Source organism: Lissotriton helveticus, chromosome 3_1, assembly GCF_964261635.1.
Source record: "Lissotriton helveticus chromosome 3_1, aLisHel1.1, whole genome shotgun sequence".
Lineage (NCBI taxonomy): Eukaryota > Metazoa > Chordata > Amphibia > Caudata > Salamandridae > Lissotriton > Lissotriton helveticus.
Genome location: NC_136061.1, coordinates 1,901,506,879 through 1,901,524,151, shown reverse-complemented (window position 1 = coordinate 1,901,524,151; position 17,273 = coordinate 1,901,506,879). Strand labels below are relative to the sequence as shown.

The 17,273-nt window shown below is 48.4% G+C and overlaps 1 protein-coding gene and 1 long non-coding RNA gene across 2 annotated transcripts in view; one reads left to right on the top strand and one right to left on the bottom strand.

The window, feature by feature from the left end:
• LOC144823941 (SITS-binding protein-like) overlaps positions 1-17,273 on the top strand; it is a 1,005,701-nt gene that overhangs the window by 762,470 nt on the left and 225,958 nt on the right. Inside the window, exon 7 of the mRNA XM_078682887.1 lies at positions 1,238-1,374. Within this exon, the coding sequence (XP_078539013.1) occupies positions 1,238-1,374 (137 nt within the window). The remainder of the gene's footprint in view (positions 1-1,237; positions 1,375-17,273) is intronic.
• Positions 3,219-15,721, bottom strand: LOC144825204 (uncharacterized). The gene is made up of 3 exons (XR_013609334.1): positions 15,068-15,721; positions 3,636-3,717; positions 3,219-3,276 (listed from the first exon to the last, which is right to left on the bottom strand). It is a non-coding gene; the product is annotated as an uncharacterized LOC144825204 (long non-coding RNA).

Here is a 17,273-nt window from a genome sequence, read left to right as displayed (position 1 = left end):
TGAGCAAAGCGCTTCTAAGCGCTAGGGCCGCAAATAAAGCGCTTCCAACGCTTCAGGGGTAAGAGAAAGCGCTCTCAAGCGCTAAGGGCCACAAGGAAGCGCTTCCAAGCGCTAGAGGCAAAGTTCAGGCCCCAAAGTCCTTGTAGGCAGGCAGGGGGCAAGGCTGGGCCCAGAGCCAGCACACTGGGTCTCCAGGCAGGGAGACAGTCCAAGTGGCGGTCCTCTGGCCCAGCGACAGCAGCAACAGCCCCCTCAGGATCCTGGAAAAGAACAACTTCAGTGGGGACACAGCCCCATTTTTATACAGTGCATTCCTTTGTCTGAGGGTGCAGAGTGGGGGCGGAACCAGTCGCAGCTGGTTCTTGAGTACTCTGTTTACCTCAACCACCCTCTCTATTCACTGGCAGGGCTTGGGTCATTAGACACACCACAGGGGGGCGGAGCCAGCATTGTGTGGGGAAAACCCAGCCCATCCAGGACACAGGTACACTCCTCCCACACATCACTCATGCTAATCTCCCACTCACCACCGGGCAGACCCATCCAGACTTCCTGGAGCCTGGCATGCCAGCCAGCTCCAGCCAATCACACGCCAGCACCCTCACAGCACACGTACAGCCATGTCTAGAAATGGCGCTTCGCTACTAGACACATACATGCTGCATACACCATCTCGCAGCATTCACTCTCACGAGTTCACACATACCAGACTCAAGCCTGTACACCCCACGCATCAGGAACTACCAGGGACACATACATTCCCCATGCATTCCTATGGGCGGGCAGGCCTAGCTCAGCACATGCACTCAGAGTGCGCACGCACTTTCCACTGGGACACAGTGAAAGTGCGCAGAATCCCAAAATCACCATCTCAAGCAAAAAGTCTAGGGGTGAACCTGCCCTAAGGGCCAAAGTCCAACACCCACAGCTTACACTTTGGAACTACTAGCTCAGCTCTTGGGACTTCTGGTCAGCATGTGTTAAAAGGTGTATGACTAGCAAGACTGCATGATATCTGACTGAAGAAACCGATATTAAAAAGGTCGTCTTTTTCTTTCGCATTTTGAAAAAAACATCAGATTAAGACTTTTCTCGCATATTGTGACACAGCTAAAATTGAAATATGTTCGCATGTAATATTTCGCAACTCTTTAAAGTGTCTTCTGCTCTAAAAACTGCTACGACATCAAAAATGGACTAATCGTATTTACAACTAATTGCCATTTGTTTATTTTAGATTGAATCATCTTCCTCTCTTCATTCAAATGACTGCCCTTCACTCTGATTGGAGCTACTCTGGCCTAAAAGGGGTTATTCCTTCTGTTCTTCACTACAGTCTGCTTGGCTACAGCTTTTTCATCCCGGATGCAGTAGGTAATATTAATCAATTACCACTTCACTTGTATGTGCTCCTGGAGTCGATTTGCACAACAACAAGCCCTGTTCGTGATGCCGCAGCCCCGTGGCATTTCTACAGCATGAGCCGCACACTGTGTCCTTTCTATGAATGTGTAGCTCATCCGGTTTGGGGACTAGCATTACACGGAGCTTTGTAATAGAGCACAGCGACATGTTTAGCTCTCGTCGTTGGTGTATATTTCACGCCTGATGGGGCAAAAGGCGACGTACAAACCGCACACGAGTCCTTCATGATCCATGCATGTTTGTGTGTTTGTGTCTCCCCGTTATTTCATGCTGGTCCGCTGCCAGCAGGTGCAAGGCATTTCTTTTAATATGTCTTACAGTTGGTGTCATGAAGACAGACTCTTAAAAGAGAGCCCCTCCTCAAGATACGTTTTTAAAAGTGAGAGAATGTGGACCTGCCTGCCTGGAGACCAGCATCGACTCTCACTGTGGGCTCCCTAGAAGTCCACAAAAGTGACACTTCATAGGCCATGACACCAGTCCCGGAGGGATATAGAAGCTAAGCTGCTGCATATCCATATCCTGAAACTGCATTGATCCTTTTTTTAAAACCAGCAGCTGCACAGTTACACAGATTTTCAAACATCTGAGTAAATCTAACACACTGGTTATCAATTCTAGCACAGTAAAATCAAATTTACTGGTTGTCTATTCTGACATACATATCAGTTTCCCTTAATGTCGTCATAACATCGAGATAACAATATAGGAATATATTGCATATAGTACCCATTGTGCATTTTTTTATATTACATATTTGTTTTTGGGTAGTTTGAGAAACGCGGTTTTCTTCAACATGAAGCTAATAATGGGAACTGACTGGAATAAGAAATTGCATTAGAATGGTTAGGCTTAGTTTTCCTTTCTTGAATAAATTGTTATTGAAGCAGTGGACAGTGGTGAAGGTCAATGGATTTAGGCTATTTTGGCTTCAGTGTTTACCGCAGAAGTATGGATGTACTGCATTTGCAACATCATTTGCAAAATGTACAGATTTCCCCAAAAGTGTTGTATCTGTTATATTTTGTTATCCATTAAGGATACAGCCAATCGTTCCCCAAATTATAGTAGTTCATAAAGGTAAAATAACATCGTGCTCTAACTGGTCAGGGGCTAGAATTCCAAGATTATTATCCTCAACGAAATGGCCTTTATCCAAGCAACAAGAGCTGAAGCTTTTGAAAACCTGTGAAGACACCACCAGCCAAAGTTGTGATAAATTTACCCCACCATTCACAAGCAGGTGCTAACAGCACAGAGCACCACTTTTCCCGCGATAGCAGCCGCAAAAAACATTGCCACAGAGGACCCCCCGCAACTATCGCTAACGAGATGCAGAGTAGGCGTTCCGGTGCCAAAGTAGCGACACCATACCTCAACATTCACAACAACCAGCCAGATCGGCGATAAGAACACAAAACACGCGATAAGGCGCGTTAGCAGAGGATTTTTACACCTGCTCTGACCTGGTAAAAAGTCGGACCACAGCCTGCACCACAAAAGGGAGCACACCCCAGGGTGTCGTCGGAAGGGCAACAGATGCCATGGAGCCACTGATTATGCAGGCCGGACACCCAAGAGGGCCACAACACCCACAGCCACCACCCCAGGACCAACGCCGGGCCACTACCCCCCCACCCGGGAAAGACATGACACATCAGCTAAACCCAAACATGAACGAAATAATCCGCCTGATGTCGCTCAATCACAACTGGTGACTTGCATGTGTCGTCACAGAAATGAGCATCACACATTCACTTTCAAAGCAAACAATGAAACTTTATTAAAACAACACGGAATTTAAATGAAGACACATGGCGGCTCCCCTCAACACAAACTGTAGGCCACAGCCTGCAAGACAAAAAACATGATGAGAAGGTGTGTCCTTCGCACATCAAACGACAGAGAGAGAACGAAGGAGAGAGGGGGGAGAGAGAGAGAGAGAGAGAAGAAGAAGAGAGGGGGAGAGAGAAAAGAAGAGAGGGAGAGAGAAGAGGAGAGGGGTGATAGAGGGAGAAGAAGAAGAGAGGGAGAGAGAGACAGAGAGAGAGAGAGGAGAGGGAGAGAGAGAGAGAGACAGAAGAAAAGAGGAGGAGAGAGAGAAGACGAGAGGGGGAGAGAGAGAGAGAAGAAATGGAGAGAGAGAGGAAAAGGGAGGAGGAGGAGAGAGAGAGAGAGACGACCCAGCACACCCAGGCCACACTGCTCACCTGCTGCCACTGGTGTGTCTCCTATCACTTGTCGGTACATAGAGCTGCACACCAGGTCACACATCTGATACAGAGCCGTCATCTGAAAGAGAGTCCAGGGACATGATTAGCACAGTACACACACTTGCACAAGACAACATCACCCGACCACCCATGCATGTACTGCTTTGTTCGCCATATGTTGGCAGGGTATGCTCAGACGTGAGTCCCTTGCTCACTTTGCCACTGGATTCAAGCAAGCCTGGCTGATGAGGGCTGTAATGCGAGAAACCGGTCCTAGAAAGCTTGTTTCCGGTCCAGGGAAGGCATGGCTTGGCAGTTCGGGCTGGACTGTTCCCGTGAGGCACAGGTTCAGACTGATTTGCATATTGTCATGTCTGAACTGGGGTGGCAGAGTGGGCTAAAGAACGGTGATGGATTAAACCCAGATCTGTTGACTGGGTGTGAGTGTTTGATTGGTTCAGATACTCCGTCCATCACCACCCCCTTTTGTACCGCTTTGTTCGCCATAAGTTGGCAGGGCATGCTCAGACGTGAGTCCCTTGCTCACTTTGCCACTGGATTCAAGCAAGCCTGGCCGATCACGCTGTAATGCCAGAAACCGGTCCTAGGAAGCTTGTTTCCGGTCTAGGGAAGGCATGGTTGGGCAGTTTGGGCCATGTCTGAACTGGGGTGGGAGAGTAGGCTAAAAAACGGTGATGGATTAAACCCAGATCTGTTAACTGGGTGTGAGTGTTTGATTAGTTCAGATGCTCCTTCCATCACCACCCCCTTTTGTACCACGCAGTACTCAGGTGCGGCCTACACTGCGGGCCAGCAAGGCACATAATACCTGGGCAGTCCGGACCATCATCACAGGCTGCACACCCACTCAGCCGCTCAAGGTGCCAATGACTCAGTTCACCTTAAGTCACCGTCCCGTGGCGGGGTGCCTTTGCCAGCCGCAATGCAGCATCTGTCACAAACCCTGCCTAACCCTAGTCAGCGTCCCGTGGCAGGGCTCCTGTACCTGCCGCAATGCAGCGTCTGCCACAAACCCTGTCCAACCCCAGTCAGCGTCCAATGGCAGGCCCATGCCGGCCTCAAGGCCTCGGGTGCCACAATCCCTATTCAACCCCAGTCAGCGTCATGTGGCGGTAGGCCCGTGCCGTCCTCGGGTCCGTCATCCAGTCCCCAGCAGCAGAGGGGTATGTGACGTCATCTACCCTTATATTTGTGGGGTCACATGGCCTGTGACGCCTGTGCCGGGTGGGTGTGGTGTGCGGGCAAACCTGCCCTCAGGGAGTGTCTGTGACATGCTGACAACTAGACCAGTGACCTGCACACCATCAGCTAGTACGCCTGCGACGTGTAGCAATGAGGCCCCCCTGGGAGCGTGGGTGGAGCGGTCTGGCCTGCGGGAACAGGGCAGGGCTTGCAAAAATTACTCGTCGGCACTGGGCATGGTTTAGTCCATGTCCGGATAAGAAAGTGGCTGCTGCGTGTGTCCCTGTTGTGGTATCCACGGGACCTGGGGCCCAATTCGACATGTAGCACCCTCTGACTGGCATCCCTCAGGATGAGCATCATTGACGCAAGGGGAATCACTGACCCTACAATCATCCATCCATACATACATGAATGATGAAAGACATGACACAGCAGTGGATGTTTATTGCACATCCAGTGCTGTTCCGCAGCTAAAGCGGTACAGGGCACTGCCGAATACACCACACTATATGAGTGCGTGTAGGGCCAGTCAGAGTCCATCCATGGAAGACAAGTACTGCGCAAGAGGAGGAGTGCAGTTCGCAGTCTGGTAGCCGTGTCATTGGTCATCAAACAGGATGTGGCGATCCATATCCCTGTCCAAGGTGAGTGCATCTGAGTGAATCGGGGGTCAGTGGAAAGTCATGAGGCCTTGTGTGGGACAAGGCAGAAACTGGCTAGGTGGCGGGAATGAAAGCTACTGAGCCCTTCTGATCACAGGCCCATCTACGTCCTCGTTCCCGGATGTGTGCCCAGCCCCACCTGTGGATGTTGCTGTACCAGCGGCGGCACTGTGTGGCACTGTCACCTCAGGTGCAAGAGGTGCTCTATCCGCCACACTATGCGCCACTGTCACCTCAGGTGCTGGAGGTGGTCTATCTGCCACACTGTGTGCCACTGACATCTCAGGTGCTAGAGTGGTCAGGCCTGCCGCACAGGAAGGCATAGCCACACCAGGGGGCGGAGATGTGTATGGTGTGGGGGCCGCAGCATTCAACATCGCCACACCTTGTGGCAGCAATGCCATTATGAGGATCTGCAGGGCATGGTAGATCCCTGCTACATTACGCTGATGTTCAGTGGTGGCTGCCATCCTTTCCACATCCATCCGCACCCTTCCCTCTGAGCATCCGCATGTGTGCCAACTCCCGGATGGTATCGCTGGAGCCACTCTGAGCGGACAGATGTTCTTCTCTTCGTGTCATGACTCCAGCGATGTCCGTCAGGGTTCGTTGGAGACCATGGAGTGGGGCTACACTGTCAAGTTTGGTAGCCATGAGGTCGAACCCCACCCCCACCTGCTCTGGGGACTCCCTCTAGCCCTCCAGTACACGGAGTTCGAAGGCCATGTATTGTTCCTGGGGGTCTTGGAGGGGTGCCAGGGTTGTGGGTGCCTCCTGTTGGGTGCTTTGGGTAGTGGGTTTGGTCTCCTCGATGCAGCTGCCCTGCCCTGGATGAGGTCAATGATGTCTTGGATGGCTTGTGTGTCGATGGTGGTGTTGTCCTCCTTGTCATCAGTGAAGAGTGGCTGGGACTGCTCTGCAGGAGCTGTTGACGGTGCTCCTGCTATGTGAAGGGGAGATGATGTATTACAATGTGTCCACATGTATGTAGCCGCATGGTACATGTTGGCATTCAGACAGCACGGCATTGTACATTATAACAGTCTGTGGATCTGGGCGAGGACCCAGAGTCATTGTGGGTGTGCACTGTGCTCTGCTTGGTTGTGCATGTGTGCCATTGTGCCCATCTCCACCCATCTCTCCAGTACCTGGTGGTCACTCACCCGGTTGTGGTTGTATTATGTCCTGTCGAGCAGTGTCCGATCCCCCGACTCCGGCCACAGTCTCCTCACTGATGACTGTCGACACCAGCTCCTCCATGTCATCCAGCTCGAGCTGTAGCGCTGGGCCCCCACCTCCAGTCTGCGTTGCTGCGTTCTGGTTGGTGGAGAGTTTCCACTTGGTCTGCCGCTTGATGTCATTCCATCGCCTCTTGACCTCGTCCATTATCCTTTTGTGCTCCTCAACGGCATTCACCTTGTCCATGATGTTCCGCCATATTCCATTTTTGGTGACGAACAGTTGTTGATGGTGTTCCATCACCTCCGTGACTATGATCCTGTTCGCCTGCTGGCTGAGCTTCATCTTCCTCTTCTTCTTGTCCTTGCCTTTCCCTGTCCCTGAGGTCCCCGGCTGGTCGTCCGGGGTGGGTGTGGGTTTGCGCTTGTCCTCTGCACCTGCCCCAGCAGCCTCCATGGTGCTAGGGGGTTGGTCAGTTTGTGATTGTGTTTTTTTTTATGTTGATTTTTCCCGCCTGCCAGGTGTGTGTTGCAGGCCTGGCACTGCTAATCGCTGGTTTCCTCATCGCGCTTTGGCCCATCGCAAGTTTTTTGGCATTGTGGTTTGTGTTTTTGACGCCATCGCGGTGGTTGCGTCGCGGACGCTGTCCGCGGTTACGACAGTCTATCGCATGCTATGGCCGTGTTGTGAATTCCACGTTGACACAGGGTTATTTTCCCGCAATGGGCTGCGATGTTGAAAGTTGCGTTACGCTACTCTTGTGGTAGTTATCACACGTTCTTGTGAATATACACCACAGTGCGCTGTGAATTTAGCCTGCAAGGACTTACTAAATTAAATTGACTGCTTTCTGATCCTTCAGATTTGTTCATTTTTGACACTCAAATATTTTACAATAATATTTTTTATGTAATTTATACTACTTTGCATATTTGTAACCTCACTGTACAATAGTGCAACATTTTATACAAATATTAAATTCTGCTGTTGCATGATAGGAATTCAACCAAATATGTTTTTCTTGAATGTAGCCAAGACCACATTCTATTAATGGTTACACCATGGCCAATAATGGCTGCACTCATTAGCGCTGCTTACTCACATGCAATGGAGTGAATAAATGTTCCTCCATGGATCCATGGCCAGAGTGTGAAGCACATTGAACAGGAAATGGGCAGCAGAAAGGCCCACATTGTGGATGCACCCATGTTGGGGGCCAGCCAACCCTCAATCAATCAATCAATCAAAGCATTTGTATAGCGCACTACTCACCCGGAGGGTCTCAAGGCGCTGGGGGGGGGGGGCGGTCCGCTACTGTTCGAACAGCCAGGTCTTGAGCTGCTTCCTGAAGGCGAGGTGGTCTTGGGTCAGGCGGAGATGGGTCGGAAGGGAGTTCCAAGTCTTGGCGGCCAGGTAGGAGAAGGACCTTCCTCCTGTGGTGGCTCTTCGGATGCGGGGGACGGCGGCGAGGGCGTGTCTGGTCGGTCGAAGCTGGCGTTTGGGAGCGTAGAAGTTGAGGCGGCTGTTGAGGTATCCTGGGCCTTGGTTGTGTAGGGCTTTGTGTGCGTGGGTGAGGAGCCGGAAGGTGATTCTCTTGTTGACCGGGAGCCAGTGCAGGTCTCTCAGGTGTCCGGAGATGTGGCTGCGGCGGGGGATGTCCAGGATGAGTCGAGCTGAGGTGTTCTGGATCCGCTGGAGTCTCTTCTGGAGTTTGGCGGTGGTTCCGGCGTAGAGGGAGTTGCCGTAGTCCAGACGGATGGTGACGAGGGCCTGGGTGACCGTCTTCCTGGTCTCGGTGGGTATCCATCGGAAGATCTTACGTAGCATGCGCAGGATGTTGAAGCACGACGAGGAGACGGCGTTGACTTGTCTGGTCATGGAGAGGGAGGAGTCCAGGATGAAGCCCAGGTTGCGTGCGTGGTCTGTTGGTTTGGGTGCGCTGCCCAGGGCGGGGGGCCACCAGGAGTCGTCCCAGGCGGAGGGTGAGGATCCCAGGATGAGAACTTCAGTCTTGTCCGAGTTCAGTTTCAGGCGGCTGTTCGACATCCATTTGGCTACGTCTGTCATCCCTTCGTGCAGGTTGGCTCTGGCGGTGGCGGGGTCGTTGATGAGGGAGAGGATCAGCTGGGTGTCGTCGGCGTAGGAGATGATGTTGAGGTTGTGCTGGCGTGCGATGGCTGCGAGGGGGCTCATGTAGATGTTGAACAGCGTGGGGCTGAGCGACGATCCTTGTGGTACGCCGCAGATGACTTTGGTGGCCTCCGATCTGAACGGGGGGAGGCGGACTCTCTGTGTCCTTCCGGCGTATTACAGAGGGTGTGCAGTAAGCTGTGGAAGAGCTACATCTTATGAGGCTTATTTACAAGCCCCTTGCAGCACAGGTACGTCCCTTTTCCCATTTGAAAAAGGGAAGGGGCTTGTAAATAGGCCCCTATGTTTCCAAGTTCTGAAAGCTTGGCAGTAGCCATGTATCAATCATATCAAGTTAAATGTCTTTTGTTAATTTTTTGGTTTAAGAACAGGTATTACATATGTGTATACATCAGTTATGAGCAGACTTGGGAAAATAGACATTCCAGTTCATAGTTGATATTAAGCAAAATTACATATCATATTCACTAATAGTTTCCAGAGTCCACATTATCGTAGCTCCTACTTCGTAACGTGATTGACAAGTGTGTCTTGCTGGCGGTGCTGTCAGTTCCCATGTTAGGTATGGTGTGGAAGGGCAGGCGGGAAGGGGAGGGTAAATAGGTGGGGTCATGGTATGGACGGTATACATTTTTGCCAAACTTAGCTCTCTATCTTTCCCCAGCATTCCGTTCCACCCACGGTTTTGATCAGCAGTGGTATTCACCTTTCCCGTCAGATGTTATGAGTCCTGGGTACATGTGTGAGGTTCTAGGATAGTGAGCTGTCTGGCAGCCCACATATTGGGCCCTATAGGTGTCAATGTTACGCTTCACAGCATGTAGTTACCGGTGCTTCGTCAGTGCTCATGGCAGGTGCATGGGGTACCTCATTTGTTTGCCAGGTGTTGCAGATGTCCAGGAGGACTGTATCACATGAGTTTGCCACCTGGAGTCTGCGAAGCCCTCGGGTGTCCTCACGATGTAGAGCAAGGCTCTCTGCCCAGATTGTCAATGAGGGGAACAATGCTATCGTGGGCAGGGGCTTAGATCGCTTCCAGTGTCTAGTAATCAAGCATTTAGCTGCATGAACCCCAGGTCTCTAAACCTAGATGTTACTTTGTAGTTTTTGGATCTGCAATAGAGACCCAGGAGGCATACTTCCCAGGTGCCCTCCACTGTGCATCCGGTGCAGCTTGATAGGTAAGTGACAACAGTGTCCCAAGAAGAGGTGATAGCAGTACAGGTCCATAGCATGTGAATTAGATCTGCATCAACCAGATTGCACCTGGGACAGTGGGTATCAGTGTGCTGGAAGTATTTATTTATTGTTACTGGTGGCAGGTATGCCCTGTGTATCATATAATATTGTATGAGGCGAAATGTGGCATTCATGGGGATATATGTGGGTCCTTCTAGTATGGCCACCCAATCTTGATCTGTACATGGTCGGTGGAGACCTGTGTCCCAGTGGTGTCAGAGCGATGTCAGCAGTTGCACCGCGTGTGTTCGTAGTGAGTGAGAAAACTACTTTGTGAGGTGTCTCCCCATGCCGTCCTCGGGTCCGTCATCCAGTCCCCAGCAGCAGAGGGGTATGTGACGTCATCTACCCTTATATTTGTGGGGTCACATGGCCTGTGACGCCTGTGCCGGGTGGGTGTGGTGTGCGGGCAAACCTGCCCTCAGGGAGTGTCTGTGACATGCTGACAACTAGACCAGTGACCTGCACACCATCAGCTAGTACGCCTGCGACGTGTAGCAATGAGGCCCCCCTGGGAGCGTGAGTGGAGCGGTCTGGCCTGCGGGAACAGGGCAGGGCTTGCAAAAATTACTCGTCGGCACTGGGCATGGTTTAGTCCATGTCCGGACAAGAAAGTGGCTGCTGCGTGTGTCCCTGTTGTGGTATCCACGGGACCTGGGGCCCAATTCGACATGTGGCACTGTGGGCTCCAAACGGCGCACTGGTGTGTAATTAATACCAATTCTGTTTCCTGCAACACTCTACTTTTGTGACCCCATTGCCAAGAGCCCACTCCGACAAAAGGTCAGGAAATAACAAATGAAAAGGAGCAATCAATTCTATACAGGAGTATCTCTTACAAAATCAACTGATGGTTAAACTGTAGCCATGATGTGACGAATACAAGTTATTCAGGAGTCTTGCGAGTTGCTTTGACTCCAATTTTATCAAACAAAATACCAGTTTGACAGAAGCAATCCATTCGGCCCAGCCAATGTGTTTTGTCCCTAAAGAACTTCATCAGGGGTTCATCCATACCCCAATGTTGTCATCCACCCAGTGTTGGCTCCGGTTATCTCATAAATCCTCATAGATACAATTTTGTACCACTAGATGGCATGTTGGGTTCCCCTCTTATCTTCATCCTTTTTGCTTCCTGGTTCGAATGTCCTCCGAGTCTGTCATATTGGCATTTTTTGCAAAAAATTTGAATTAAAGCAACTCGCAAGACTCCTGAATAACTTTTATTTGTCACATCATGACAACTTGATCTATTGCTGGAGAACTGTTTAACCATCTGTTGATTTTGTAACAGATAATTCTGTATAGAATTGTATGCTCCTTTTTATTTGTTATCCATACATGAATCCTGGAGACAAATGAACAGGAGAGTAAGAACTAATGAGGAATGGAATGCCATATGAGGCTCTGTGGGCTGCATTCATCCTCCCTCTTTTAAATTCCATTGTCATAGATATGAGGATGTTCGTAATCAGCTCAGGCAGGACCTACTTACAGGTGCGCTGCTAGAGATCACGAACAATTTCCTGTGTGCAACCATATCGATGTTTGTGAAAATTGTTACAAAACCAATGCACATGTTTGCAAACACTTGCAACTAAAATAGAAATAAATGGGCCCTGTTTGTTCCTGACCAATAGACGCAATTTTAAAGGAAAGGCTATTAGGCATTGCCTTGGGTGCAGCTACTGCTCTCTGAAATTCTAGAACTGCTTTCACCCGCCTGCGACTATGCAGAGTGAATCAAATGGAGTTCCTATTTCAGTGGTAAGTGCCCTTTCAATCTTACAACGCTAAAATATTGTACACTAGTCAAAAGTTAAGTACTGTTCTGGAAGATTAGGTATAGAAGGGAGTTCAAGAGTAATTAAAGCATACAGGACAGAATGGGGAGAAAGTAGGATGACAATAAATACACGCATTGAGGGAACATACAAGAGCTAACATTATTAGACTAATTACAGATTTGGTGTTCACAAGTGGTACAGAGAATTTCAAGGAAGATTAAAAGAGCGCCTGGGAGGAATTACCAGCCACCATATATCTAATAGAGAAAGTAGGCAGGCGAGGGAGGGTTGGGGATGACTTTGGGACAGCACAACAAATAAAATTCACTAGGCTACAAACACCAGCAGGGGAGCAAGAACTCTTTGTGTGACGGCTAATAAGGGTCTTAAAAATAATATAACACCAAGGTCGGATGTACTGCAGCCCATATTTTACAAAGCATTTTGTGAAGAACTTTCAGCAATGTTGGAGAAATGTGGCTTGTACTGTTTCGAGAACAACCAGATATAAAATTCCTGGAATGACGTGACGTTGTTTGTATTTGTTAAAGAAAGGAAAGATTTGATGTTTTATGATTCATAGAGGCACATTTCTCTGCTCAATATAGACAGTAAAATAGATGCCTACAATCTCAAACTAAAGATTAGTTTAGTAATTTAGCATTTTCCTCAGAAGAAATACTACCTAAGAAAAAGAGGTAGGTCTTATGTGTCTTTCCATATCCACCGTACTTACACGTTTATTACAATAGAATCAGGAGGGTGTTCCAAGTGAGACCCCAGTATCTAAAAAACAACCACATTTTCCGACTGCAGGGAGTGTGCACTCGGGGCAGGGAACACCCTACGGAAAAAGATAGAATAGGCCGATCTTTTTATGTGTAGTCTCCACAGTCGCAAAATTACTATTAGTAAAATTAAATGTGTAGTTGTGAATACCCAAAAAAATTGTAAAATAACACACATGTATGTGTAAGTTTACCTTTGTATATCAGACCTCTTGTCCTCTGAGGTTAATGGAAGAGCATTCAAAGGGGGATTCAAGGCTGGAGAGAATCTTTGGTGATCTTAAATGCTGGGCAAAGAAAGCTCTGGATCCTGAGAAATGCTGTCATACATGTCCTTGAGTTTCTCGTGGAAGACCAGAGCCAGCCTGTCACATAGTGACTGAGAGAGTGGAATGGCTGTCTCATTGCTTTCGGGGCTAGTAAGCTTAGAGACCATCTGCAAAAGGGCCGCTCCGGTCGGCAACTTTGGCCTGACCGGCTCCTGTGTTCGGCATCGACCAGTCCACTACGGAATTTAGCCGTTTCTGGTTTCCACAGCGGTTTCTCGCTGTCACCGCACTGTCTTCAACCCATCCTCGTCCTGAAGATGTTCCCGATTTTTGTGGATCGAAACGCCGTCGACACACCAGCGCAACTATAGGCGCCTTCTCACAAAGTGGTTCACGAACTATGAAAATGAACATGAATTGAAGCAGAAACGTATTCACTCAGTATCTCGGAACCATACTGTGACTACTATTCACTGTATATATTTCTACACTAGTCACCCTGCGCCGCCCACACTGTTCACACTGTCACTTGAGCTGCTACCTTGGTTTTCACTCACAAACCACGAGCACCTGTGCCACTTGGGTTAAACCAACTAATTTCATATATGTATTACAGTGCTGTTACATCTGTATTATTATTGTTTGCCACCCCAAAATCCAAACCCACCGCAAAATAACCCATGCCACCCCAAAACCCTAAAATGACTCATACCCACCCTAAACCATAAAATTACCCTTTCCACCCTAAAACACATAGCCACCCTAAACCCTAAAATTACCCTTGCAATCCCAAAACCCATATTCACCTTAAAATTAACCTTGCCACCCCAAATCCCATAGCCACCCTAACCCCTAAAATTACCCATGCCAGCCCAAAATCCATACCCACCCTAAACCCTAAAATTACCCTTGCCTCCCCAAAACCCATGCCTACCCTAAACCCTAAAATTACCCATGCCACCCCAAAACCCATATCCACCCTAAACCCTAAAATTACCCACACCACCCCAAAACCCATACTTACCTAACACTTACATTTGAAATGCATATCCCTTTACCATTCATGACTTACACACCGAAATTCGTTGTAAAGGCATGCGTTGTAAAGGCCTATGCATTGTAAATAAATTGCGTTGCGATGGTCATGCATTGTTACAACGCATGCGTTGTAATGGCATGCGGGGTAACAGCCTTGATGTAATGACTGTTCCCCAATGGTTCCATCCCAATGAAGTGACAATATTGGTAGTGATCAGATGATCAGTCATTGACTTCCACTTTGTTTCAGTTATCCCTTTCATTTTTCACATCTGTAATTATGGACCATAATCTCCAAGCCCAATCATGAATATTTGGTAACATTACTGATCTCCATTTCAGTGCAATTTCTTTTTTTGGGCCAGTTGCATATTAACAATCAGAAACTAGTTCCATTTACTCACTCCATCAAGATTATACGGGCACAGGTTCAGGATCGTTACTCCTGGTTCTGATGGAAAAGAGCACCCCATTACTCATTTATGCGGCTAAGTATTTATTTCCATTGGAACTTCGGTACTGGGCATCTGTGCTACACCTGCAGGTCATTCAGCAACTCTCCACACTGTCTCAAGCAATTGACATTTTAAACATGTAAACATCACAGGGAACTCCATATCAATTTATAGTTATTTTGAATTTTTGTTTCCTATTTCGAATACTTTGTATGTCCCTCCAGAGTTTCAACCGTTGGTTTCATTGTACGGGTTTCCCTAACACCCTATACTATACTTTCAGATAGGAGCACTCTTCTAAACAATTCAAACCAGTTGTGTAGAGATTAGATATAATGCTTTGGTTGAGACATACATTGACAGGACTTTTTCAATTAAAGTCAGTTCTTTACACCCTGCTTTGTTTAAGCTGGACCTGTGTATAGGTGCGAAAGGCAAAGGGCATGTTGTGTTCTGTTTGATTTTGGGCACCTCATCCCATATGTGTATCAGAGGTCGTAGCATTTCTGATACATAGACCAGCCCTGCTCTGTTATTTTTGGAACGCCAGATCAAGTACCATATAATTTTTAGGTCTCGCCTTTCAGCATGCATGAGCTTTTGCTGCAAGGGGTATTGTATATAGTAAAAGGATTGGAGCCCACCCAGTACTTACCATTGGTTCTCTCTATCTTCACTCTTCTTTGCTGCATTTTATTACGGCAGCATAGGCCATACTTCAGTTCTGTTCCTTCAAGTGGAGCATGTACGAACCACAGAAAAATGCAACTTATTTAGTGGCCATCCGCTGCTTGCATCATGATTAAGGTACTATTTCCTTTTTCCACCTCCCACTCCTAATCCTCTATTTGCCCGGTTCTTCTTTACCCTCTAGCCGAAACTCGAACCGAAGGTATTGGAGCCAGGGGCGTAACACAAACCCCCGCAGCCCCCGCCTTGCGGGGGGGGCCTCGCGCTCCAGGGGGCCCGGGACCCTCACTTAATACATGATTGACAGCACGCCCGCACCCGGCCTCTTTAATAAATTGTGGCGCGCAGTAGACTCTGACAAAATAGTGCGCAGCACGGGCCCCGTCCGGGGCCCCTGCGAGTCATTGAAATGGTGCGGGCCCCTGCGAGTCTTCAAAATGGTGCGGCCCGGGGCCCCTGAGAGTCAAGTTCGAAATGGTGCGGCCCGGGGCCCCTGAGAGTCAAGTTCGAAATGGTGCGGCCCGGGGCCCGGCCGTCACCCGTGTGAGTGAGGCACTTATGTTGTCTAGGCCCCGGCCGGGGCCCTGCGGCTCAATGACTGGTGGTGCGGTTATTAAATTGTATTTTAAATTGTTGTTTATTATTATTAAATCAATGAATGGCAGTGGGACAGGGTGGATGCGCGCGGGCGCGGCGCGCACACACTTGTTTACTCCCTCCGAGTCCTGAATTTCCGCCTTCCGGGGCGGGGGCAGGGCTGGCTGGTGGCCCTCATTACATTTGTCGGCACAGGCGCACGCAGCAGTCGGTGGTCCTGCTCCTCTGAGTCTCGCGGCCAGCCCGCCAAACAAGGATGGTCTAAAGGTACAGTCTGGGAATCTCAGCTAACACTTTCTTCTGACTTACTCAGCATCCGCTAATGGCTTGAAGGTTACAAGTCACCCATGCACAATTAAACATATAGTATGCCAACAACAGTGCAGGACATAAATACGGGGCAGGAAATTAAATGACGCTAACATTGAGATATATTGAAAGAATGTCATACCTTCCCGTTTTGAGCACTAGAATTAGCTGGTTTTAGGTGTGGCCTTTGAAACAGCCTTAGTCTGTCTCGGTAAAGTAATGTTTTCAAGGTAATTTATACATAAATTAATATAAACTTACATGGATGGGCTTTCATCCAGGACTCTTCATCCATTGGTCTCTTATTGTGTCATTCACTGGTTGCTCCTACCAACTACACTACAGCATAGGCCAACGGGACAGCCCACCTTTGCTATTTCCTCTCTTCACTTTGTGACAGCGTTTTTCTTGTTCACAATATGCACATCCGCCCCACAAGTCATCCTCTTCTTCATTTTTTGGTTTCAGAGGCCCATTTTCTTTCTTTCTTTCTATATATATATTGTTATCTTTTTGTCATTGTCACTGGACCTCCCCAGCTTCTCTCTGATATTAACGGCAGTCCTCTCGGATGGTGGCAGGCAGAAAATCGGGTGAAAAGAGTGACTAACACTAGTGAAAAGAGAACAGAGGCACAAGCGGTAAAAGAGAAAGAGCAGAAGAGGAAGGCAGGACCCTCAAGGCAAGACAGTTGGGTCTGAAAGGGCCTAGATTGGTTAGAGGACCGGTCACAATTAAGTGGGGTCTGGCGCACCTGCTCCTTAGATAATCTTTTCACAATTCCTCATTAATTATTTATTAATCTCCAATAATACTTCACCTCACGGAGTTCTTTTACATAAACCACCTACAATGGTTCACAGTGGTTCACCCCTTACCACACCAATGGTCTGCAGAGTACTTCCAGAAATGGTACACATAGGGCATCGCAATTGGATTAAATGTATGCATCACCAGTAGTTCAATAATAGCAGAATTATTTCTTAGGTGTGACCTTAAAGGCACGCAGCACCAGTTTGTGCTGGAACATATGTCATACAGCTCAATTAGTGTCACATTATTGTAATTATTTCTTCTAAAACAGCTTGAAAGACAACTTACTGATCCAAGAGTTGCCAGAGAAAATGAAGCAATTTTGCAGTGCATGGCTAAAAAGATTTTTTGTTGTTGCTAGTATTAGATAAGAAAATAATGTTGATCCCTCCCTGGAATTTACACTCCTATTGGTGCATACCAGACTTTTTCTCCTGGATCACTTCCCTCAT